This window comes from Podarcis tiliguerta (genome assembly GCF_965153285.1).
Source record: "Podarcis tiliguerta genome assembly, chromosome: 9".
Lineage (NCBI taxonomy): Eukaryota > Metazoa > Chordata > Lepidosauria > Squamata > Lacertidae > Podarcis > Podarcis tiliguerta.
The window spans coordinates 59151543-59175765 of record NC_139542.1 but is presented as its reverse complement, the minus strand read 5'-3'; the positions used below and the strand labels follow the sequence as shown (position 1 = coordinate 59175765).

The 24223-nt window shown below is 41.8% G+C and overlaps 1 protein-coding gene across 4 annotated transcripts in view; it reads right to left on the bottom strand.

Moving 5' to 3' along the window:
- RFC1 (replication factor C subunit 1) overlaps window positions 1-21726 on the bottom strand; it is a 40871-nt gene extending 19145 nt beyond the window's left edge. For 2 of the 4 annotated variants that reach the window (XM_083458072.1, XM_083458070.1), the window contains exons 1-11: window positions 21574-21726; window positions 18208-18336; window positions 17803-17878; window positions 15065-15181; window positions 8414-8646; window positions 7278-7352; window positions 4165-4242; window positions 3191-3278; window positions 2783-3099; window positions 864-971; window positions 55-234 (exon numbers count right to left, since the gene is read on the bottom strand). In XM_083458072.1, the coding sequence (XP_083314198.1) occupies window positions 55-234; window positions 864-971; window positions 2783-3099; window positions 3191-3278; window positions 4165-4242; window positions 7278-7352; window positions 8414-8646; window positions 15065-15181; window positions 17803-17878; window positions 18208-18336; window positions 21574-21576 (1404 nt within the window). In that variant the 5' untranslated portion in view covers window positions 21577-21726. Of the gene's footprint in view, window positions 1-54; window positions 235-863; window positions 972-2782; window positions 3100-3190; window positions 3279-4164; window positions 4243-7277; window positions 7353-8413; window positions 8647-15064; window positions 15182-17802; window positions 17879-18207; window positions 18337-21114; window positions 21249-21573 lie in introns of those variants that run through there. The other 2 variants (XM_083458073.1, XM_083458071.1) reach the window with 2 other exon arrangements.
- Between the last annotated feature and the right edge of the window lie 2497 nt (window positions 21727-24223).

Genomic DNA, 24223 nt, shown 5'->3' with positions numbered 1-24223 from the left:
AGATCGCTTGTTATGACAAAGCAAGGACTCCATGACCACACGGTCACAGGTTACCTTGTCACTCTTGGCTGCACCGCAGTCACGACCCTTCACAAGATAGTCTGTCTTCTTGCTGATATTCCCAGTTACTTTCCCTCCATAGCGCTCAATCAGAGATTTGGCCTCATCGCGTTCAATGGATTCCAAGATGCCTGTGATCACAAACGTCAGGCCTTCAAAGCAATTTTCACCACCCTAAGGAGAAAAAACGGTGCCAATGGGCAGCATTAGGTTTAAGACAGTTGACGTGAAAGCTGCAGCAGCTGTGTTCCAAAGAGAGGAAAAGTGAAAAAGGGCTGTTTGAAAAATGATTTTGTTCTTCATCATGCTGAAATGAAAACTGATCTTTGGCACAGTACAGTGGTGCCTCGCAAGACGAAATTAATTCGTTCTGCGAGTTTTTTCGTCTTGCGAAGCACCAATGTGTATTGACAGTTTCCCGTAGGAATGCATTGGCGGTTTTAAAAAAAAGGCGCTAGACGTTTCGTCTTGCGAAGCAAGCCCATAGGGAAATCCGTCTTGCGAAGCAACTCAGAAAACGAAAAACTCTTTCGTCTTGCGAGTTTTTCGTCTTGCGAGGTACCACTGTATAAACATACTGCTGGCTTGCAGAACAGTCTGCAAACCTGAAGACAGCTTTGTCAGCAAATATGCACAATTTCAGCTGTCTGGCCTTAAATGCACATTGATTCTACAGTATCTGGTTAGAATACAGTAGGCCTGGGAGAGAGAGATGAGAAAGTCTAGAAGGAGTTGCTAGGCCCATTACTACTAGAAATACCAATCACTCGTGATATGTTTCTGCAAGAAATGTCTGCACTTACTTGTGGGATCTCCTTAGAGCCAAGCGCTCTTGGGCCTTCACGATTAAGATAGCTTCTATAAGCTTGATAGTTGGCTCGCTTCTTTTCAGAGTCCTCAGGACTTACAGACTTTGAAAAGAAAAATCACATAGCAATCAGGTTCCACCCAGTTCAAATAATGTAAAGAGATGAGCAAACATTAATAGAGATAAACCCAAATACAAATTATTTGTACACCAATCATTTAGGATAAGTTTGAACACACTTCTGGTATGTTAATCTTCACTCAAATTAAGATCTACCTATTTTTTAAAAAACAGTTCAGTTTCTTCAAGGACTGATGCTACTCTTCCATGCTCCCTGAAGAGCAAAAGATACAAGAAGCTGGACACACAAACTCTTGTGTGTTGAGCAGCTGATCAAGCTCTCTGCCCATTCTGAGCAATGTCTTCGGTGCACAGAATTGTGCAAAAAAAGCTATAAACAGAAGGTGGCTCAAATGGACTGTCATCTCTGCAGCTTGTCCAAAGCCTGTTCACAACAGAGATGAAATTGATGTTGGAACTGAAATCTCCCCTGCACCCCAATACAGCCCTATATTATTCACGGTATAGTGTTGACAGCAGGGAGTGCGCTGAAGGGCACACTGTAATAGGGATTGAGGATATCCAGCCTGTTCAGGTAAATTCTAAATCCTTGCCTGTCAAAAAGCATCAGACACAAGACCACTAATCCGTTGAAAGTACAGTATGGGCACACTTATTGGGACACTGGGACTACAAGGGGAGAGACCAAAAAAACCCATTTATTCTTCACTTGGCCTGAGCTCTCTGAACAAATAGGTAGGCTAGCGATATGCATGCAAACCAGGTCAATGTATGATATTTAAACTGGACACAAAGGAAGTTGAGGTCCTTTTAATCTGTCTTAGTATTTTAACTTTTGCATGCTTTAGAGCATGGCTGTGAATTTTTCTTGATTTTACTGTTTTCTCTTTTGAGGTTTTTCACAATCAAACGGTGTATAAATTTTATGAATTAAACAGATAAATCTGTTGTTTACTACGTTTATACAGCGTCTTGTAATATATATTCTCTGTGTGACATAACAATTAAAATACAACACAAAACAATTAAAATACCATCAGACCATATGGTATGAAGCTATTTAAAAGACCCGGGTGAATGGGAGGGATCCTTAGCTGGCAAAGATTGCACTGGGCAAAGCTTTCTGGGAAGGCTGTTCCCACAACAAGGGGGACCCCCCAAAATACCTGCTTCCTGGTGGTTACCCCCCCTCACTTCATTTGGTGGGGACACTCAAAGCAGGGCCTCTGAAGGCAACCCTTATTTTTTGATAGGTACATATGGGGAAAGGCCATCTCTGAGGAAATTTTGTTCTAAGCTTTTTAGGACATTCTAGGTTAAAGCAACACTTCCTGGAAATACACAGAATAAGATGGTTCTTATTCTGAACCATCTTCAGTTTCTGAACCATTTTTAAAAGCAGGTCCATGTTTAAATATATTACAATAGTCTAAATAGGATATTACCAGAGCCAAGCCATTACCATCCAGGTCAAGTCACAGCTGGTGTTATTAGCCAAGGTGATAAAAGGCAGTTTCAGCCACAGAAATAACTTAGGCCTCTAATGACAGTACTGGGTCAATAAGTAGCCCTAAACTGAAAGCCAAATTATTTTTGGGAGTGTGACCTCACCTAGGACAGGCTGCCCAGCATTCAGCCAGATGGATGACCCACCAACCAATTCCATCTTGTCTGGAATTGCATCCCAGCTTGTTTGTCTTCATCCAGTCCACTACCATGCCAAGGCATTGGTTCAATCCATGTCAGGGCACACAAGACCTTTCAAGTTCCATCAACATGCATTCAAAATAATGATGAAATCTGCAGTTCCTAAAGTGTGGTCTTCAAACCTACCTTAGATTTGGGGGGAGTAACCTTCTCCTTTCTAGGTGTCTCCTCTGGTAAAACCGACTTTACTTTTGGAGTCCTGCTTTCATTTTTTATCGTTTCTCCTTTTGGAGTTCCATTTTCTACTTTAATACTTTCTGATTTTTGCTTCAGCACAGCCAACTTGGAACTTGGCTTTGAGGGCAGCAGCTTATTCCCCAAATCCTTCCTCTCTTTACTAATGGAAGACTCAGGGTGCTGACTCCACGTTTTTGTACTTTCTGAGCAAACCTGGTCCTTTGCAGAATTAGGTCTTGGGTCCACAGTTGAACTGGCAGGTTTTACTGGAGAGAGAAGAACATGTTGCAGATTAAAAATTAGTGCTACCACCTCAGCCTTGAAAGTTAAACTACTATTTTACCGGACAAAAATTACCTTTAGGAGCCTGTTTATGTTTTTCTGCTTCAACTGGACTAGTTTTGACTGTTGAAGTTATCTGTTTCTCTTCTGGATCTTTTCGAGGCTAAAAGACATGTGCTCATGATAACTATTATGATGAAGCTATTGCAAATAGGAAATAGGAATCTATTTTTGTAAATAAACAATCAGTCTGAATCATTTTAAGATGATGTCCAATTCTTTTGTTGAGTTTTAAATAAGCTAAATAAAAACTGCAAAGTATTTTAAACAGTCTATATTTAAAACTCAGTAAAACAAATAGGACATTAACAGATGGACATTAACAGATTTACACTTAAGATGTTTAGGGAAGTTTTTAATGTTTAATGTTTTATCGTGTTTTTAATAGTCTGTTGGGAGCCACCCAGAGTGGCTGGGGCAACCCAGTCAGGTGGGTGGCAAACAAATAATAAAACTGTTGTTGTTGTATATGGGGTGGAATATTTTAAAGTGTGGTGACGCTGTCCTTTAAAATTCAGGCTTATTGGCAGAAAGTGACAAGAGATTATCACAAAATCATAGTCACTATTGAGTGCACCCATCCCAATCAAAACAAGATTGTGCTCATGCAACACAAGGTCATCAGATGAACTTCTGTATTGCCACATTCATCTCTATTGCATGAATCATTTGAAGCTATGGCCTACGACATGCAGCAGAATTTGGTTTCGACCGGAGGTCTGTCTGATGAGCATAGGACAGGAGTTGGCAACCAAGCCAAACCTCTGCAATAGTCCTCAACTTGGGTCCATCAGGAAGAAGAGTTTGGAAGAGGCACCCAAAGAGAAGCAGGCTCTTTCTCAAAATAAAGAAACACGCCAGAGATAACAAAGCCTTCCACTGTCATACCCACATCATATACAAGGTGACTATGATCCACTGTCAGATTTCCACTTGCACCCACCGTTTGTGAAGTAGTTGCACAGAGCAACCAGTTTGTAAGATGTTACCTTTTTCTTCTTTGGTGTTTCATCCAGCATGGCCAGAGTTCTGGCAAATTCTTCATCTTCATGCAGTTGCCTCTCCAACTGAAAGAAGGGATTAATGCATCACAATTGGTATTGATAAGTAAACAGACACTGCTAAAAATCAGAGGATTACTATGCTACCTAAACTAGGGATGTTACTGAACTTTGTAATTCATTGCCTTGGAATATAAAACTTCCTTGCCATTGACGATTCTTCATCAACTCAATTTGACTGCAATTCAAGGCAGAGAAGAACCATGTTCCTCTTGCCACCAACAATGGTCCCAGATTGACATATTGCTGCTATGGTAGTAAGCCAAGCACCAGCAATGCTGGGAAATGTAAATCAAAGTGGTCTTCACCAAGTGCTGGGAAAACTACAATTGCGACACCTGGGAAGGTCTACCTGCACATCAGTTATGGGACAGAGTTTGAAGGGGTGTTTGGGGAAGGAATTGCACAGTCCTATGGTCTGATTTAACTCATTGGCTCAGAAGAAGACAACCTCCCCCCTTTTTGAGGAGGCAAGATAATTATTACAGCATTTTTTGAGCCAATCTAAGGAAAACCAAAGAGGGGAGGAAGTACTGCTCATGGATAAATTTAAATCAAGCGTTAGCTAACCACCACTACACCACAAATAATTTCATCTAATTCTTCTTGCAAGTAGCTATATTAAGTCAGTTATCTGGCATTTATAAACAAGACAGATCAGGTCCTCCAGCTCCTCAACTGCAACCCCACAAATTTTTGGTACAACCTGCCTGAAATTGTCAGAGGGAAGTTTGCCACGGCCGTGCCCACTTTCACCCTAAATGTGTCACTCTGTGACTTTACTGCACAGGCTATGAGAGCAGGGTATAAGCCGGAGTGCAGACTCCTTTTCAGTATGAGGAACATGCTTCCTCATGGCAACCTTCTAGGGCATGAATACCAGTGGTGGGCATGACTAGAGGCTAAAAGCTGGTGTAGCAACAGACGGGGCTCTTGCCTTTGCACAACAGGATACAGTCAAGCCATGCAAAATTCAGAGATTTCTAGGCAAGTATCTATCCATCCATGCAAGTAAGAAGCACCATCACAATTAAGGACACATTCAAGCCAAGCAGAAGCACAGAAGGAAGGGATTAAGCAGGGCCAGTGAGGGGTATGCCCTGGAGAGAGTCTCAAGGGCCAGGCAGAGAGGGCTGAGGGCCACATTTTGTCCCTTGGTCTGAAGTTCCCCACCCCTCGTATAACACAACACTTCCTCAACCCATTTCAAAAAGCTATTTTCTGAAATGGCTTTCTTTCCTAGAACAAATATGCACTCAAGTTTCAGTCAAACACAATAAGGAAAAAAACAAGTGAATTTCTCCTTCATTCCGCCCTTAATGCAATAAATACAGCATTTGCTGCATCCTGCTATTATCAAATATCGTTTCTTAAGAGGAAAGCTAATTTGTTCTTGCCAAGAGATTTATTGATAAGAGCTGTTCTGCACACATTACACAAATCCAATCTTTTGGCAACAATGAGATCAAAACTTGCCTCAACGCATGATTCAGACAGATAACTTCATAAGCAGAAGAGTGCCACAGGGTTTACTTTTATGCAATTGTGAGCCACAGAAGGATATTTGGACCAATGAATAGCATTAATCTTTCTTGTTTTCCGTATGAAGCTGAATGCACACAGGCCCAGCAGCAAAAGCGGAAGTCAGGCAAAGAAGTTAAAAGTTCCCATCTATAGTGCCTTGGATAATTATTATTTTCTTTTTAAAAAATCTTAAACTACACTAAAACTAAACCACTGTTCCAAATTATCAATTTCTTTAACGTTCTATTTAAACATGGCATACATAGTTGAGTATTTAAAATGCATAGAGAATGTTCATTTTCAGTGAACAGGGTGGTTTTTTATCTTCAATGAAATCCTAATAATCTACAGCTTCTATATTTCACCATGAAATGCTCAAGTTTCAGCACCAGCAAATAATACTTTCTTTTATCTTACACTGTACTCTGACTGGTAGTAGCTACTGGTGTGGCTGTGCCAGGAGAAGTCCCCTTTCCTCTTATAGTTGGGGGAGCTCCAGGATGAAACACTGAAAAACCCTTCTAACTGTGCCAATGCAGCCAATGCAGAAAGCTATGATCAGCCTGCCTCAAGTCAAAACAAGTATATATAAAATTTCCAGAGTTTCACATTTTACATATTTTTTTCAAATATTTTATTTTCAGTAGATTTCCACTTAGTATGGGATATTTTCCATCATGCTCCAGAGACTGCTCTTGGTCACCTACTCTTAACAGTTTCAGAACACCTCCGGAGGCCTACTACACCACTCATGGTTTTCAATAATAATAATAATAATAGTAGTAGTAATAATAAATTTTATTTATACCCCGCCCTCCCCAGCCAAGGCTGGGCTCAGGGCGGCTAACCACCAATAATAAAATTGGCAGGGCTAGCTAGTCCATAGGTTGCGGCGGTCCCCCCCCCCCCCAGTCTACAACAGGGAAACACAAAGTAAGAGTAAAACTTCCTCTCAGGCTAGCAAATACTTTCCAAGTATGCTCATGAAGCTAACCAGTCAAGGCTACCCACGAGAGCCAACCACTTTTTTAAAAAAGCCTCCCCTTATCAAGGGAATAATTTCCTTTGAAGATAGCATGACTGTGCAAGGACTTTCTCTAGTCTGGGAGCCACAACCTTTGTCCTATACAGGTTTTTACAGTCTTAGAAGGTTACAGAATTAAATAAAGAGCACAGGAGTATTTCTTCTTTTATCATATGTTAACCCTAGAACTAAATTCTGTGTCTTATTCATGTGGGTGGCAACATCTATAGTGGGACAAGGCAATTTCTTATTTGTTGTGACCACTCCATGTTGCGAACCACTACTAGGGTCTAGAAAGAAGAATCAAATTAAATCGAGAAAGGGGAAGAAGGAAGAGGAAAGAGGATTCAACCTAGAAAAATGCTATAGAAAAGATTCAGCAGGAGTGGCTGTACTGCAACAAAACAGGCAAGAGGAGCCTTTCATATTTGTTATCGAGGAAAACTGTGCTAAAAAGCCAGAGAAGTGCACATGCTTATTTATCTGTCGTTACCTCTGTATTCTCTTCAAGCTGTAGCTGCCTGGCAACAGCCTCATCATCTAGTGTGGGATCCCTGCTTTGTGACAGCTGCACCGCAAAGAGAGAAGAATCACAGGGGAGCTCAGAGTGAACCCATTACTTAGACAAGCATCATGGAATAATGAATGAGAAGGGAAATCATAAAGCCTCAACGTAAATGCCTGTGCTTAAAACAAGAAGCAAGTGGAGCAGGAATTCTACAGGGAGGAAATCTAATTCTAGGTGATAAAGATGTTTTCAAAGCAACATTTGAGAGAACCCAGTGGCAAGAATATTGATCACATATTTTAGTGTGCCGGCATATTGATTCTGGACATTTGTCACATTTTATTGCACAACCATGCCACATTCCGTAGGCAGAAACCAAAAAGCTAGGCACAGACAAGGAAGTGAGAATTAAGGGCTTTGCTTTCCTCTTCTTCCTGACTGGCACAGACTCAAACCGCATGGCACTTCAACACTCAGAATTCCCCACACAACTTATGTTTTGCATTCCTTGCCCCAATCTGAATTGGCCTTGTAGCAACATGAGTGTAAAGAGGACAGATGTGATAGCATCTGGTCAGCTTGTCTTGAGATTTATGGTCAATGGTTGTCGGTAGCAGACACTGGTCAGAGACACACCATACATTTAAAGCATTCTTGTATCACTTTTAAAAGTCATGAAGGATCCTGGGAACTGTAGTTTGTTAAGGGTGCTGGGAGGCCAGAATCCTTAACAAACTAGTTCACAGGTTTCTCCATGATGGTTACAGTGCCATAAAAGCACTTTAAATGCATGATGTAGCTGTGACCATTGTTTCCTATTCCATTTCATGGATCTTAAATGACATAACCCACCTTCCTCTCTTATTTGAATCATAATCTCTCTCCTTTTAAAACGGTAAGCATCTTTATATAGGGAGCAACCTCCCTCATTTTCCTTAATTTGACATTACGTGGCAAACTGCCATTTCCAAAATCCACTTAAGGTGCTCTTCTCACACCCTAATAAAAGGAAGTCTAGATGATATGGACCACACACCAATAGTTTCTTCATGAAATTCATGAACTTTTCTGCTCATAAGCACACATTTGCAAGAAGAGTCACCCTCTTGCGCATTACTCACTTCTTTTCGTTTGCTTGACACCAGTTTCTTCTCTGATCGCTGGATGCTACCAGTTCCAAAGTAATCAATTACAGAGGTTGGTGTCAGTTTTACTGGCGATAGGGGTTTATTTTTCAGTTTTGGTTTGGCATCAGTCTTTGATGCTCCAGATGTCCCAAAACCAATAGCCACAGACGTCCCATTTTCCTTGGGTTTGGGAGCGACCTTCTTATTAACAAAGTCCTCTTCTTCATCTGCATGCCAAAAAAAGAAAAAAGAAAGAAAGATACTTAATTACTCCTCAGCACCAAAACACCAACCTGAAAGTAATGTTTCCTTACTATGGAAATATATATATATTTAAAAAATGCAAAGGGCCCAGAGTCTCAACCTGGTACAGTGGAACCTTGGGTTAAATACTTAATTCGTTCCGGAGGTCCGTTCTTAACCTGAAACTGCTCTTAACCTGAAGCACTGCTTTAGCTAATGGGGCCTCCTGCTGCCGCCGCGCTGCCGGAGCACGATTTCTGTTCTCATCCTGAAGCAAAGTTCTTAACCCAAGGTATTATTTCTGGGTTAGCGGAATATGTAACCTGAAGCGTATGTAACCTGAAGCGTATGTAACCTGAGGTACCACTGTATTAGGGCTCTCTCAACCATTTCCCTCTCACAGAAAGAAAAATTTTCTTGGGTATGGCTTTGGAAGATAGACCCTATGCAAAAAAGATGGGAGATTATCTCCATCTATTTGCACAGGTGCTGCTTTTAGAGGCTGCACCCTGAAAAATTGCTACACGAAGTGCGTGACTCCACTCTGCACAATGACCTGTGGTCCAAAGGGTCTTTCGTAGTTAATGGCTGTTGGGTCTCTAGCAGGGTTTATACCATATGCAGCCTTTCAAAACAGGGGTAAAAGGGGAAATCTTGCCTGCCATGCATTTAAATCTGGGTGCTTTCAATGTTCACATCTCCCCTGCAGAGACCCTGATCAAGCCCACAAAGTTCATTCCCAGGCCTGACCCCAACAACCTTTAGTGACATTTCAAGAACCAAGCTAATGTCGATATTGAACAGCTGTGTCTTTGGCAGCAATAATTTCTGTGCTGAAAATGAAGCACAGCCCGTCCTGAGATCCTTCCTGTGACACTAAACCTCTTTGCTTGGTCATCACCCTGTTCTCAATGCTATGTGAGCAGGCCTTTTCCTCCAGAGATGCAAGAATTGCAAATTATACAACCCTCTTATCTGAAGAGAAATGTTAAAACCCTGAGCTGCAATAAAAACATAAAACTGATCAACTGAATCTGTTTAAATATTAGTCCCATTTTATTACTTCTCCAGAGAAATTAAAACAAACACGGACATGTCTTCATATCACAGCAACAGCCATCCTGGCTACTGCGTCTTGCTGCCCATACACTATGATCATAAAAATAGCACGTGTAATTCCTAATACAGTAAGGTAAAGGTAAAGGTAAAGGTACCCCTGCCCGTTCGGGCCAGTCTTGCCAGACTCTAGGGTTGTGCGCCCATCTCACTTAAGAGGCCGGGGGCCAGCGCTGTCCGAAGACACTTCCGGGTCACGTGGCCAGCGTGACAAGCTGCATCTGGTGAGCCAGAGCAGCACACGGAACGCCGTTTACCTTCCCGCTAGTAAGCGGTCCCTATTTATCTACTTGCACCCGGCGGTGCTTTCAAACTGCTAGGTTGGCAGGCACTGGGACCGAACGACGGGAGCGCACCCCGCCGCGGGGATTCGAACCGCCGACCATGCGATCGGCAAGTCCTAGGCACTGAGGTTTTACCCACAGCGCCACCCGCTTCCCTCCTAATACAGTAACTTGTATTAAAACTGCTGAACCAGCTTCCAGGGCAGAAGAGCCAGTGAATCCTTTGGTATATGAGAATCAGTAAGATTTTATTCTGCTCTCTGTGAACTTTGTTTTCAGTGTTACAGAATTTCCAGTTTCCAATAACCACCAGGGTCCTTCCTCAAAAATCTTCCATGATCAATGCTGTAAGGAAAGTCTGATCTGGCAAATAGCAAGCAGTTTTGTTGAAAAACAAAGCTGCCCACCAGCTCCGGAGACACAAAACCAAACCGACCAAGAAAATGCCAGAGCTCAACAGGGAAGAGGTAAAGAGGTGGGATGGATCTTTTGTTTAAATCACAGTCAATTGATTTCCCAAGACACTCCAATGACAGAGGTTTGGTGGGATTACAAACTGTTTTCATGTGGATCTGTGCCTTTCTCTATGGAAGTAAATGGAGATCTACATTTTATTACCCAAAATCCATGGTAGCAGCAGAAGCCCACACTCACCAATGACTCTAAGGGTAAGAAGGTTCTTGCTGGTGGGTGACACTGATCCCGTCTCAGTGTTCCCTGGGGATCCACGTTCTTTTTTCTAACACCACCCTATGATTCCTATTATAGCCATCCCCAAACTGTAAAGCCTGCCTTTACAAAAGAAATATTGTTGCTCTCTTGGCAGATATCATGCCCTCAGAAGGGATAACAATGCCTGCAAATTGCAGCCAAATCTGGCAGTAAACAAAAAAGTTATTGACTTTTCATTTGCTTTTTAGCAAAGATAATACAGTGGTGCCTCGCAAGACGAAAAGAATCCGTTCCGCGAGTCTTTTCGTCTTGCGGTTTTTTTGTCTTGCGAAGCAAGCCCATTGACGGATTAGCGCTATTAGCGCTATTGACAATTTAAGGGCTAAAAACGGCTTTTTAAGGCTTAAGGGATTAGCGGTTTTGCTGCTAAAATGCTTTTAGCAGCTTAGCGCTTCAGAAAAAGGGGTTTTGGAGCGGGAAAAAAATTCAAAATTTTCCGTCAATTTTCGTCTTGCGAAGCAACCCCATAGGGAAATTCGTCTTGCGAAGCGCCTCTGCAAACGGAAAACCCTTTCGTCTTGCAGGTTTTCCGTCTTGCGAGGCATTCGTCTTGCGGGGCACCACTGTACTTCTGAGGTGCAACACATAAAAAGCCCTGGGCATATTTACCCAGAGTTTGGAAGCTTGCAATTTTTATTCACTTCTGTGGAAAGGGAAACAATTATTGCCAGAACTAAATTCTCTATTATAGTGAATGGGGACCAAGGAACTTTGCTTTCAATCCTGAATGCTGAGCTGAGTTAGAAAAACACAGAGCAGCCAAAACAGATAAGGTTTCTTTCCAAAGCTATTTATTCAATGTGGCAAAAGCTGGCAAAGCAGGTTCCTCCCAAACCTACAATTTTGACAGGTGGAAAGGGTCACCTACCTCTCAGTCACATGGCATCAGCATGATGTCAGATGACTGACAGTTGGTGGCCCCACCCACCTATTACACTTGGCCTGAAGGGATTGGTAAAGATAGATATATGTATAGAAAAAAAAGGGTCCCTAAAGAATAGGAAAGTTTTGATACAAGTGTACTTTATCAAACAAACCTGTCAAAACACTCAACTATTTATTAATGAGCAGTCAAAAAAGCACTCGAAGAAAAACCACAGCCCTTGCAAATTAAAAGCCACTTATGAAACTGAGCAAGGTTCAGTGCAGCAATAAGAGGTCATCTTCTACAAACAACATTCAAGGTCCCATACTTAGCTAAACAGTGGTGCATGTGAGTTAGTGAACACGCTCAAACATTCGGATGTCTCCCAATATACTGGGCTAATTTACCAGAGACTAGTTAGAAACAGAAATATTTATAAAACCACTCTGCATATTCCCATCACTTGTGAGAGACATTGTGTTCTCCAAGAGACATTGTGTTCTGTCTTAGACAATCAATAACCTAAAAGGGAAAAGAGGCTGGTTTAACCAAACACAGTAATGATGAAAAGTGTTTCATGAGGATTTAAATGATAAACCTAATGACCTGTATGGCACTTCCTACATTAAAAAGAGAATGCAATTTTTCACGTGATCATCACACACTTTAGAATTTCATCTCCAGGAAGCCAAGTTCAAGAGAAACTGAAATGGCACAGGTCAAGAAAACATTAATCTCATGTTTGCCTAACGATTTTCAGAAAGTACTTTAGCTATAATTCGGAAACTGACAAGCAACGTCATTCAACGCAATAAACCATTTCAGATGCAAATAGCTCAAGGACCACCTTTTATCTGCTTTCAGGACTGAATCCAAGCAGACAAGTTAAGAATGTCCTGACCTTGCCTATTAGATCAGATTTTTAAAAATCCACCTGTTTTCCACAACTAGTATTCAGAGGAACGCTTCCTATGAACTTAGTGTCATACAACAACCATTTATAAACCTACTCTTCATAAATCCTCCAGAGCTTAGACTGTTTGGTTGTAAAAGAAAGAAAAAACTTCAAGTCAGGATTGTGTGAAAAAATATTTATTTCTGCTGGAAACAGTGCCAAAAGCTACACCCAAAAGGATTACGGTGGGAAAATAAAAATAGCTTTAAAATTTAGTGGTATTTATCACTGCTTTCAAAATGCACGCTATTGGGCCAGAATGAATGAGATTGAAAGCAGGTAAAACAGTTTCCCATTTCTATAATACTGTACATATATACAACACAGCAGAAGGAAAGGAATCAACAGTCTAAAAGACACAGTACCTCAAGTCAAATCCAATGAATTTCTTTTTCTGCAAGGTGAGGGACAGAACAGTATAGCAAGCAAAAGAAGGTCAGTTTCAACACATTCCTTTTCTCCTTCCGGGAAAAAAACTACAAAATCGTGCTTTGCACAATGGACAGCAGCAGAAATCATTTTACTGCTGCCACTGCATGGTATTTTAAATGCAATGCTGCAATCAGTCTGCTTTAGCACCAGAACAGTGCTATTTAATTTCTTTTCCTCTTCATTTGTATCAAGCTGTCTACAACAGCAAAACACAAAGGACACTAAAAAGCTTCAACATTAATGGCACTAATGAGCCCACTGTTTCCTTTGGACAACATACCCCTCAGCAGAGCAACAGTCAAAGTCAAAAGATAAATCTCCAAAAAGTTTAAGAACCAATACAACTGGGCTCTATGAATTCCTAAGGCTGAACCAATTAGCCAGAACCCCATGAGCACTTAAGGAATTTGTATTTTCAGGAGTTAATTAGCTGATCGTGACAATTACAAGATTTTACAATACCCAGTAATTTGAGATACTCCAGTTGATGGTCCTAGAACCATGAAGTCTAGAGCTGGCCCAGAATGAAGCCAATAATAATAATTTGTATACCACCCTCCAGCCATAGATCTCAGGGCAGTTCACAACACAAAAATACAAGATAAAACCCCCCCACAAAGTACATAATAAAAACAAGAACAAGAACAAACCAATAACCCACCCTCACCCCCAATATAATAGGTCTGGAAGACCTAAACAATGCTCAGATCTGCTCAGTCATGGAGTCTGTAGTGCTGTAAAGTGGTTAATATAGAAATCAATTATGCACTGCAATATCTTCTTTCATTTATTTCAAGGCTGAGACACACCTATTGACAGTTTCAGAGTAGCAACATCAATTGTCTGTAAAAAAACCTGCTGAGCCAGGGGACAGATCAACCATACACAGCTGATCAGTATGTGTTTCAAATTAAGTCGTTAACTCTAACTACAATCACTAGATAAGAATAACCTTGATGTGCAACCAAGACACTCCACAATTAACCTTGACCAAATGTTTTCTGGCACGTCACATGCAGAAATCTTTAACTACACCGCTCAGGTTACCTAATGCAGAACACCTCTGGTTGCCTTACTCCTGGGCACATCCCCAAGGACATTCTATAGGTATATAGTTATAAACACACACAAGTCTAAAGAGAACATACATCATGAAAATTTCAAAACCCTTCAGTCCAAAGCTCAATGAGAATGGAAATTAATTTTCAGTTTCAGTCATCAAAAATAGTCAGTTTTTCATCAACCTTATTATTCCCATTCTTGGTGCAGATTTATCCACCTGTCATTTAGATTGTCTGACATTACACCCCACAGTGTTTAACACTCATTCCAAAAAAGGGTGTTCTGCTATAAATATAGAAAACTGCATGTTGTTACAAAACCATGCAGTTCTTTGTCTGAATAATTATACTAGAGCCATAAACAACCATTCAACCTGGTTTACTGTAGAAAGTATAAAATGTTTTCATACTTAAAAAAATGAACCCTCTTTTAGACCACAAATGACCTAGACCCTATCCACCCTATGCATTTAAAGCATACTTTAAGCAATCATGGCTTTCCCCAGAGAATCCTGGCAACTGCAGTTTGTTAAGAGTGCTGAGGGTTATTAGGATACCCCATTCTCCTTACAGAGCTACAATTCCCATAGTTCCCAGGCAAGAGGGACTGACAGCTAAACCACTCTGCGAATTGTAGCTCTCTGTGGGGAATAGGGGTCCCCCAACAACTCTATTAACAAACTACAGTACCCAGAATTTTTTTGGGGGGGGTCATGACTGCCACTGCTTTAAATGTAAAGTTTGAGAATTCTGGCATGTTTTGGTCACAGTCGATAACTTGAAAGAGAAAAATCTGTAAGTAAACAAACTGGGTATATGTTTCTTGTGCAGGTTAAAGTACAATAATATAGCGTAGAGGCAAGTTTATTTTTGCATTTAAAAGCCTTCTTTTTACGTAAGCATTTTTAGTACAGCGCAAACCCCACATATGAGCTGCCTTCAGGCTGAATTCATTACCTGTCTCTGAAACATAAACAACAGGGTCCTTCTTTAGAATCGCATCAGGTCTTGAAGACTGTTTTCTATCTGGCGGCTTCTTAGATTTCTTCACCACCTGGACCTCCTCTTCAGAATCTGCAATTTAGCACAGTGCTATCATTTAATTCTGCCATATTCATCTAAAGAGGAAAACATCCAAAGAAGAGAACAGCGATTCTGCATTCACTTGAGATTCTGACTAAAGCTCCCTTCTAATTCAGAGACAAGGAGCCTCTGATCTGCAGGCCTAAGTAGGTCCAGCATAATCCCAACTTGCCCCACGAGGTCATTTCCCCAAAATCACCTATGTGACGTTAGGTGCAGGCCAGGACATGACTCCAAAGGAGCAACTAGGAGCTTCAAGTGGGCTCCTAATGGTTGCTTTGCAAGTAGGTCCCACCAACTTGCCAAAATTGGCCCACAGGGATAGGAGAAATAACATATAGCAGGCCAGGTTTTGCATTTACATTGAAGCAAACTTGTACAATATATAGAAGCCTGTCACCTTTTTGTACTGTCTTAACAGCCTTTAAGAACGATTCTACTCAGTCAGTCCACAAAAAAACTGCACAAACTATTTGGAGTGAATCTGTTTATTTATTGTTAAAAAACATAAATCTGAGTGCATGTAAGAAGTTGGTAACAGGGCTGAGAAAGACCTCTGCCCAAGGGCTTGGAGAGGCATTGTCAGTTAAACTGGGCAATACTGGGCTGAATGGGACAACAGCCAAATATACTGTAATGCTCAGCTGTTCATATAAAAGGGGCAGATATACAAGCCTAAGAATGCAATCCTAACCATGTCTACTCAGAAGTAAATCCTACTGAATTCAGTGGCGCTTATTCCTAGGTACAATGAAGGGGTGAAAGTATTTGATCCCCTGCTAAATTTGCCCATTTGCCCTCTGACGAAGAAATGACCAGTCCATAATTTTTATGGTAGGTTTATTGTAGTTGTGAGAGACAGAATAACAACAGGAAAACCCCCAGAAGACAAAAGTCAGCGATTGATGTGCATTATAATGAGTTAAATAAGTATCTGATCCCCTATCAAGCAGCCAGATATCAGGCTACCTGGTATCTTCACTGTAACGAGCTGAGATTAGAAGCACCTGCTGTAAGGGAGAGGTCTTACCTGTAATCCCAGCTCGTTACATTACCTGTACAAAAGACACCTGTCGACAGAAGCAATCAATCCAGCAGATTCCAAAGTACTGTAACCACCATGACCAAGACCAAAGAGCTGTCCAAGGATGTCAGGGACAAGACTGTAGACCGGCACAAGGCTGGACTGGGCTACAAGACTATTGCCAAGCAGCTTGGTGAGAAGGTGACAACGGTTGGTGCAATAATTCGCAAATGGAAGAAACACAAAATAATTGTCAACCTCCCTCGGTCTGCGGCTCCATGCAAGATCTCATCTCGTGGAGTTGCAATGATCATGAGAACAGTGATGAAGCAGCCCAGAACCACATGGGGGGAATTTGTGAATGATCTCAGAGCAGCTGGGACCATAGTCACCATGAAAACAGTTGGTAACACACCACGCCGTGAAGGACTGAGATCTTGCAGAGCCCGCAAGGTCCCCTTGCTCAAGACAGCACATGTACACACCTGTCTGCAGTTTGCCAATGCACATTTGAATTACCCAGAGGAGAACTGGGTGAAAGTGTTGTGGTCAGATGAGACCAAAATCGAGCTCTTTGGCATCAACTCAACTAGCGGTGTTTGGAGGAGGAGGAATGCTGCCTACGACCCCAAGAACACCACCCCCCCGTCAAACATGGAGGGGGACATAATATGCTTTCGGGGTGTTTTTCTGCTAAGGGGACAGGACACCTTCACCGCATCGAAGGGACAATTGACGGGACCATGTATTGTCAAATCTTGGGTGAGCACCTCCTTCTCTCAGCCAGGGCACTGAAAATGGGTCGAGGATGGGTATTCCAGCATGACAATGACCCAAAACACACAGCCAAGACAACAAAGGAGTGGCTCAAGAAGCAGCACATTAAGGTCCTGGAGTGGCCTAGCCAGTCTTCAGACTGTAATCCCATCAGAAATCTGTGGAGGGAGCTGAAGGTTCGGGTAGCTACACATCAGCCTCGAAATCTTACTGACTTGGAGAAGATATGCAAAGAGGAGTGGGACAAAATACCTCCCGAGATGTGTGCAAACCTCGTGGTCACCTACAAGAAATGTCTGACCTCTGCAATTGCCAACAAGGGTCTTGCCACCAAGTACTAAGTCATCTTTTGCAAAGGGGTCAAATACTTATTTCACTCATTATAATGCACATCAATCTCTGACTTTTGTCTTCTGGGTTTCCGGAGGTTTTTCCTGTTGTTATTCTGTCTCTCACAGCTACAATAGACCAGTCCATAATTTTAACGGTAGGTTATTTCTTCGTCAGAGGGCAAACAGGCAAATTTAGCAGGGGATCAAATACTTTCCCCCCTCACTGTAAATGGGGTTAGGATTACAGCCCTAAACATTAACTCTATGCTATGGAATAGCAATATTCACCATGTGACGTAAGGGTCGTAATAGATACCATCACTGTAGACACACATTTTGCCTAATTTATGACTGAAAATTATTTCATTTGGGAGACGACACGTGCCAAGATTTTGTAAGCCTCTCTCAAAAGAATCTCTAGCAGAGGAAAGTTATCTCAAAGATGGAAAAAACATAGCAACAGAAGTCATAACTCTTACCTGAATCATAGATTATCCTTTTTTTCTTGTTCACCTGTTTGTGCCCAGAATCCTCTCCACGAGATGAATTCTTCACCTAGTTGAAATGGTTTGTTAGTTACTCATCCAAACAATTCTCCCAACATTAAATCTTGTTTACCAAGTACTACCTTAAGAGAGACAGCCCAATAAAGTTCATTGTTGGATCAAGGGACTGTCACATACATCAACAAATTAAAAACAAAAAAATGACATGAAATGGTCTCTGAATTCTGGAGTGATTTATTTTTTTTAATGAAGGGTGATTCAAGCAATCATTGTCAAAGCCACAGGTAAACTAAGAACAGGAACACTAGCAAAGAAGTAAAGATAAAAGCATATGACAAAGCTGTAACAGGCCTATATATCTGAACAGCATATACCCACCTTGATTTCCTTCAATTTTGACTTTTCACCTGAAGCCCCCTCCTTATTTTGGGGTCTCTCATTCTTTCTGGTAGTGTCACATTCTTGTTTATTTCTAGGAATTACTGCTCCAAAGAATTTCCGGATATCCTAATAAAAGTGAAACAGTTAAAAAGGTGAGGTATAATTTAAGGTCTGTCATCTTCAAAAATTTCAGGGTACAGGTCTGGATTTGCCAACCAAGATTTTAAAAGGAGAAGTCAGATAACACAGTGTTTAAAATAAGATTTTATTTTTTAAAAAAATCATTAAAAAGACTATCAAGGTGGCACATGTGAAATCTGAGTAAGAATGCCACTGAGTAAATGGACATTGCCCCATATTCAAATCCCCGAATGGCCCAGGAGCCAGTGGTAGCCTGAGCAGCACCTCGACTCACATGGCTGTTGTAAATATGACATTACAGAGGTTACAATGAACCTTCTTCTTTTTTTTACAACAAACCTGTTAACTAAATGAAACATAGTCTTATAGAGACCTAGTTGTCCAAAACACTGTGACTCAAATTTTTGTTTGTGAGTTCAATAATTTTCTAAAGCAAAAACAGGGAACTTGTGGCCCTCTAGATACTGTATTATTAACTCCTAGCCCCAGTCAACACAGTTAACGGTCAAACATTATGGGAGTTGTAGTCCAGCAACACATGGAGGCCCAAAGATTCTCCAGTCCTGCCCTAAAGAGTGCCAGACTCATAATGGTAGCCACAAAAGTTGGAAAGCCTTTACCCGCAATGTTTTACAGTTACATACTAAGGACACCCTGTATAATCTGGGACTTTGCACAGTTACTCAGAAGTTAATTCCCACTGGGTTCAATAGAACTTGCTCCTAAATGCATGTCTAATTGAAGACCTAATCTGAACCACTTTTACAAGCACGGACTACAGGTTGGTGTCCTTGCCCTATCCCTCTCAACCCAGGGCGGTATCAGGTAATTGCTGCTAATCTGTGATTAGAAAATTGCTTCCTGAACAGCTGATGGCAAGATGCTACATGAGTCATTTTACTCAGACTGTACCTAGGAGATGCACACTTTTTTCAAGCTAACACCCAAAGAGCAACAACTGTTCATTCTAAACTTAAAGCTAAATGCATTCTAACTTTCAAAAGATACTTGTAACTGTTTCTAGACTTTTCAGCCGCAAAGAGGAGTATATTTTACCCAAATGAAACTGATTAAATCAGATAAGATGCCAGGGAAGAAAATGTATCTAAAAATAAAATCTATCTGTTGAACTTGAGGGCAAGCAGCTGCTCTCACCAAAACCACCTTTGTACCAACCAGTTTGAAAAGTAGCGTAAACAGGAAGATAAAGGCACTGAAGCATTTCTCTACATATGTTGCAGGGCTGCTGTAGGCAAAATTCAACCCTCTCACACTGATGAGGAAGTTTTTCAACAGCAAAAATAAGCAGCTCTGAACTAAAGGCTCCTATTCCTAATTTAATCCCAACAAGAAACCCCCTATACCTTAGATTTAAGCCTCTGTGGATGTCTCTTTAACAGCAACCTCATATACAGAAATTTGCAGGTGGAACACAGGCATCAGAACAAGCCTGAGTCACACCTGCAGGCACTGGTGTGAAAGTTCACAAACGTTAAGGGAAGAATGGCTGGGGACATCTTTTAAAACCCTTTTAAGTTTACCCTTTTAAGTTAGAAAACTGTAATTCAGTTATATGATACTATTCAACAGCTGTCAACTACTAAGAAACTATGTTCCTTAGCCTTCAAAGCAAGCCATGTGGGAATAGCCCATCACTTTAATTACTTTATTTTATTCTCAGGGTGGGTTATAGCATTAAAAATTGCCAAAAAGGTATCCAAGTTGTGCAATATACGTTCACTTTCACAGGATACATAACAGTAGCATCTAGCATACAGTTAACTCACCCAGATGCCCACATACATACCAAAAACTGTGCTGCCAGGACCACAGAAATAACTGTCAGGCAGATGTGGCTGTACCCAAAGATAGCCCAGGTTATACAAATTGCCATCTTCAGAGAAAATGCAAAGTGGGGGCCCAGCATCACTTGACACATAGTTTAGATATGTGAAGTGCACATATGTCAAAAGAATGTTTGAAAACATGTGTATCGTACAGACAGAATAGTCAAGGAGTTCCAACGTACACTGTGGCTCCCTATTGAGGCTATACTTTGTGACAAGCCTGAATTTTGCTGCTGTGTTATGTGTGGAAAACCCCTGAGCATGCAGCTGAAGCGAACTCAAGAAGTAATCAGTCTGCTTTGGAATAACAACCCTTTACAGGAAACTGTGGTTCAGTGGCAGAGCATCTGCTATGGATGCAGAAGGTCCCAAGTTCAATCTTGTGTTGGAAGATACCTCAGTCTGAAACGCTCAGGAACTGCTGTCAGCTTCCTATGTCCCTACGTTTGTTAAGGTCTGGAACATGATGTTCCAAACATCTCACCAAAAAGGAGAAGGGGAGGGAAGAATGAGAGACAAGGGTTCAAGTTGTAAACCTCCCGTGAACATTGGATGAAGGGGTGGTAGATAACAACAACCCCTCTTCCAATGGCAGAATAGGACACGTTGAAATTTTCCAAAAATGAGGGGTTCTAAAAAGTTGTAACATGACTTAGGAACACAAAATCTATTTTGATAAAATTAATGTAATTTAGTATTGCTTGGTAAGTAAAATTGCATAGAAATAATTCCCTGTTTAGGAAGGTTTTTAATGTTTGATGTTTTATCATGTTTTTAACATTCTGTTGGGAGTCGCCCAGAGTAGCTGGAGAAACCCAGCCAAATGGGTGGGGTATAAATAATAATAATAAATGATTGCAAAGTACCGTACTTGCATATACGTGTGTGGACATATACACGCCCTATTTAGCATTACCTGGCATTTTCAGGAGGCAAAATTAAAAGCCTTCGCTTCTCCAAAAGCAGTTTCTGTGCTTCTTCCTCAAGCCTACTTACCGACCTAAATGTTGTCCCATCGCAAAAACAACAGCATGTTTGAATTCCTCACACACACACACCCCAATTTTTTTTCCTTAAGCCTCCCTCTCTGAAGAAATTTGCAATAATTAAGTCCCACCTCCTCCCCCCCCAGTCACTCCCTAATAGCAGAATAATGTTTGGGGAGGGGATGGGGCATTGGGGTTGGAGTATAGGGCTTAGGCGAGCGAGGGAAAAGAGGTTATTTCGTATCAATCCCTCGCATGCACCGCCTCATCAAGTTTCTCGCCCTCATGGAGCACAAGGAGGAGTCCCACCCACGACCTCCCGCCTCGGCCCCCCGAGAGGTTTCCTCTCAGAAGGGCCGGGCCCCGGCCGCCCCTCCGCTCGCGCTCACCATGCCTACGCCCGGCGCCGACTACCGAACCGCCTCCCGCGACGTCGGTTTATGCCGTTGGCGGCGGGCCAACCGACCCGCGCTCCATCCCCCGCCGCCAGCTTCGCGCCAATGCGCGAACGCGGGGTCCAAGTGCGCAGGCGCGCGCGGGGTGATGGCGTCACGGCCGGGGCGGGAGGAGGAGGAGCGCGGGAGAGGGGAGAGGAGCTCGCCTGAGTAGGTTCCCGCTCAAATGGGGCGCGGCGGGTCCAAGCGAACGCGCGCTGACGAAGCTCCCTTGGATCCAGACTTCGCTCCCCGCCCTCAGAGTAGCAAAAGTCTGGATTTAAGATTTAAGCGTGTACTTTGTTAGCTCTGAAATCAGCGCTTCGTTTTGGCTGGATCTTGCTTCATGCGCGTGTCTCTGTGTACACATAGAATCATCAGAGTCGGATGGGTCCCTGTGGATCATCTAGCTCAATGCAGGAATCTCAGCTAGGTCATTAAATAGCAGGTGCCCCCCGCCCCCTCTGCTGAAAATCCATCCAAGGATGGAGAGTCGCGCCACCTCTCTGGGAGACACACACACACACAAAATCGGGTAGCTTTTCAAAATAAATAAATAAAAGTTAGTTACGCCTCTGTGTTTATGCTCAATAAGTGTCTAACAGTTGTCATAGCATGCATATCTGGTTTCCCAGCTACGAAGACACCCAGACACAGACAAGGCAGCCCCAAGGACAAAGTCAGGGCCGTCTTACCCATAAATGCTAGTGGTGCAGGGCGCCAGGGTGCCAGGTTCCGGAGGGACATAGATTATTGAAATTAGCAGGTCCATAAAGGACTGAATTAAACGCTCATAGATCTCACATTTTGCACTCCTGGCTTAGCAAAATACTCTCAATCGTTTAATGGATTAAAACAGACAGTTGAGTATGATTGTTTGGAAAAAAAAAAAAGGAAAAGTGATGTTTTTATTGTTGGTTACTTTATTGTATTTTATTGGTGTACCTTTGTATACTGCTCTGAGAGCCTTGGCTGATGATACGCTAATATATATTCTAAATAAGTATATAAATCATAAACCAGAGGTCACATCCCAAGGAACTCCTTAATGGCTTAGTAAGGTATGTTGGCATTTTTGTTTGGAAATGAGTTGGGATGCCTTACCACTTTTCAGGCCAACCTAAAACCACCCCACTTTTTATCAGTGGATATAACTGTCTAGCCTAACCATCCGACTTCAAGTATAGTAGCTAACATAAGGGTTTAAAATTACGTTTCATCTGTGCTTAAAGCAGTATCATGCCATTTTAAGCAGTCATGATTTCCCCCCAAAGAATCCTGGGAGTTGTAGTTTGTTAAAGGAACTGAGACTTGTTAGAAGACCCCTATCCACCTCACAAACTTGCAGTTCCCAGGGAAGAGGGACATACTGTTAAATCACTCTGGAAATTGCAGCTCCGAGAGGGGAATAAGGGCCTTCTAACTTTCAGAACCCTTAACAAACTACATTTCCCAGGATTCTATGGCAAAAGCTTTAAATGTGTAGTGCAGATGGAGCCAGCTGCAATGTATAAAGCACCAGGATGCACAGGTGCCTTAAATAATAGTCTGTCATACAAAGTTTAAGGGGGGGACACAAATCTTAAACAAAACAGACCAGCAACAGAAAACGCTGAACCCCCAGATACAGCTAAGTTCATTGACACTTTGTGGCTAAACTCATATAATGACACTGTCCACAAAAAGGCTTTGCATGCTTCCAGACATGCTATTTTCAGGTGGGATTTAATCACATACCGTCAAATTCAGGTTGCACAATTAAAGTTGATTTAATGCTCTTGCACAGCAAGCCTGCTTCTCCAAAAGATCAGACAGTTTTTGCAATAAGGAGAGTGGCAAGCAAAATGCACTGCAAAGTCTGGGATAATGCTTGACTCATTGTCAAATAACCCGCCGCGCCCCCAAATAAATCAGCATGAACCTTCCGTAAATAAGCCATCTGGAATCGACTTCTGAATAGTAGGCACAAACAAAAGAGGAAGTCTTGTGCCTTCATGCCACGCTTAGAAGCTTTGTAGAATCTGCATCTGGTTGTTATGGAAAATGGAATACAGGATCCAAGGGACTTTAGGACAAATTCAGCAGAGCTCTTCATTCGCTTGCATATTCACTTGAGCTAAGATGCATTCACACTGCTTCAAATGTTGAATTTCTAGAGACCTGAGACAGTGCGCTGATACATAGCTACTCTAGCATGCACTAACAAAAAGCACCCCAGAAGAAAATGTAGGGACAGTAATTCAACAGAAAGTGGAACTGTATCTAGTAAATGGTGATAGCTGGAACATGTTAGACCTGGTCTTTTTGCTAAGATCAAGCATAGAAGTTGCAGGCTTGCAATGAGCCCCCGTGCATTACAGTCTAGAATTAAAGCACTGGCAGGTTAAGAAAGAAGAAATGAGTATATACCACAACAAAACTTTGCATATCAAGGTCCTAGAATTCCACTCAACAACCAACTAACTGAACAACAATGATGAAAAAAATATGGGAAGTAAAGGGGGAAAGTTATGGCACATAGTTTGGCTCCCCTTAATCTCATATTAGGAGTCCTTGTCAACTGATAGTTATGTTCCAGCCATGTATAAAAGTGTCTATTTAATCT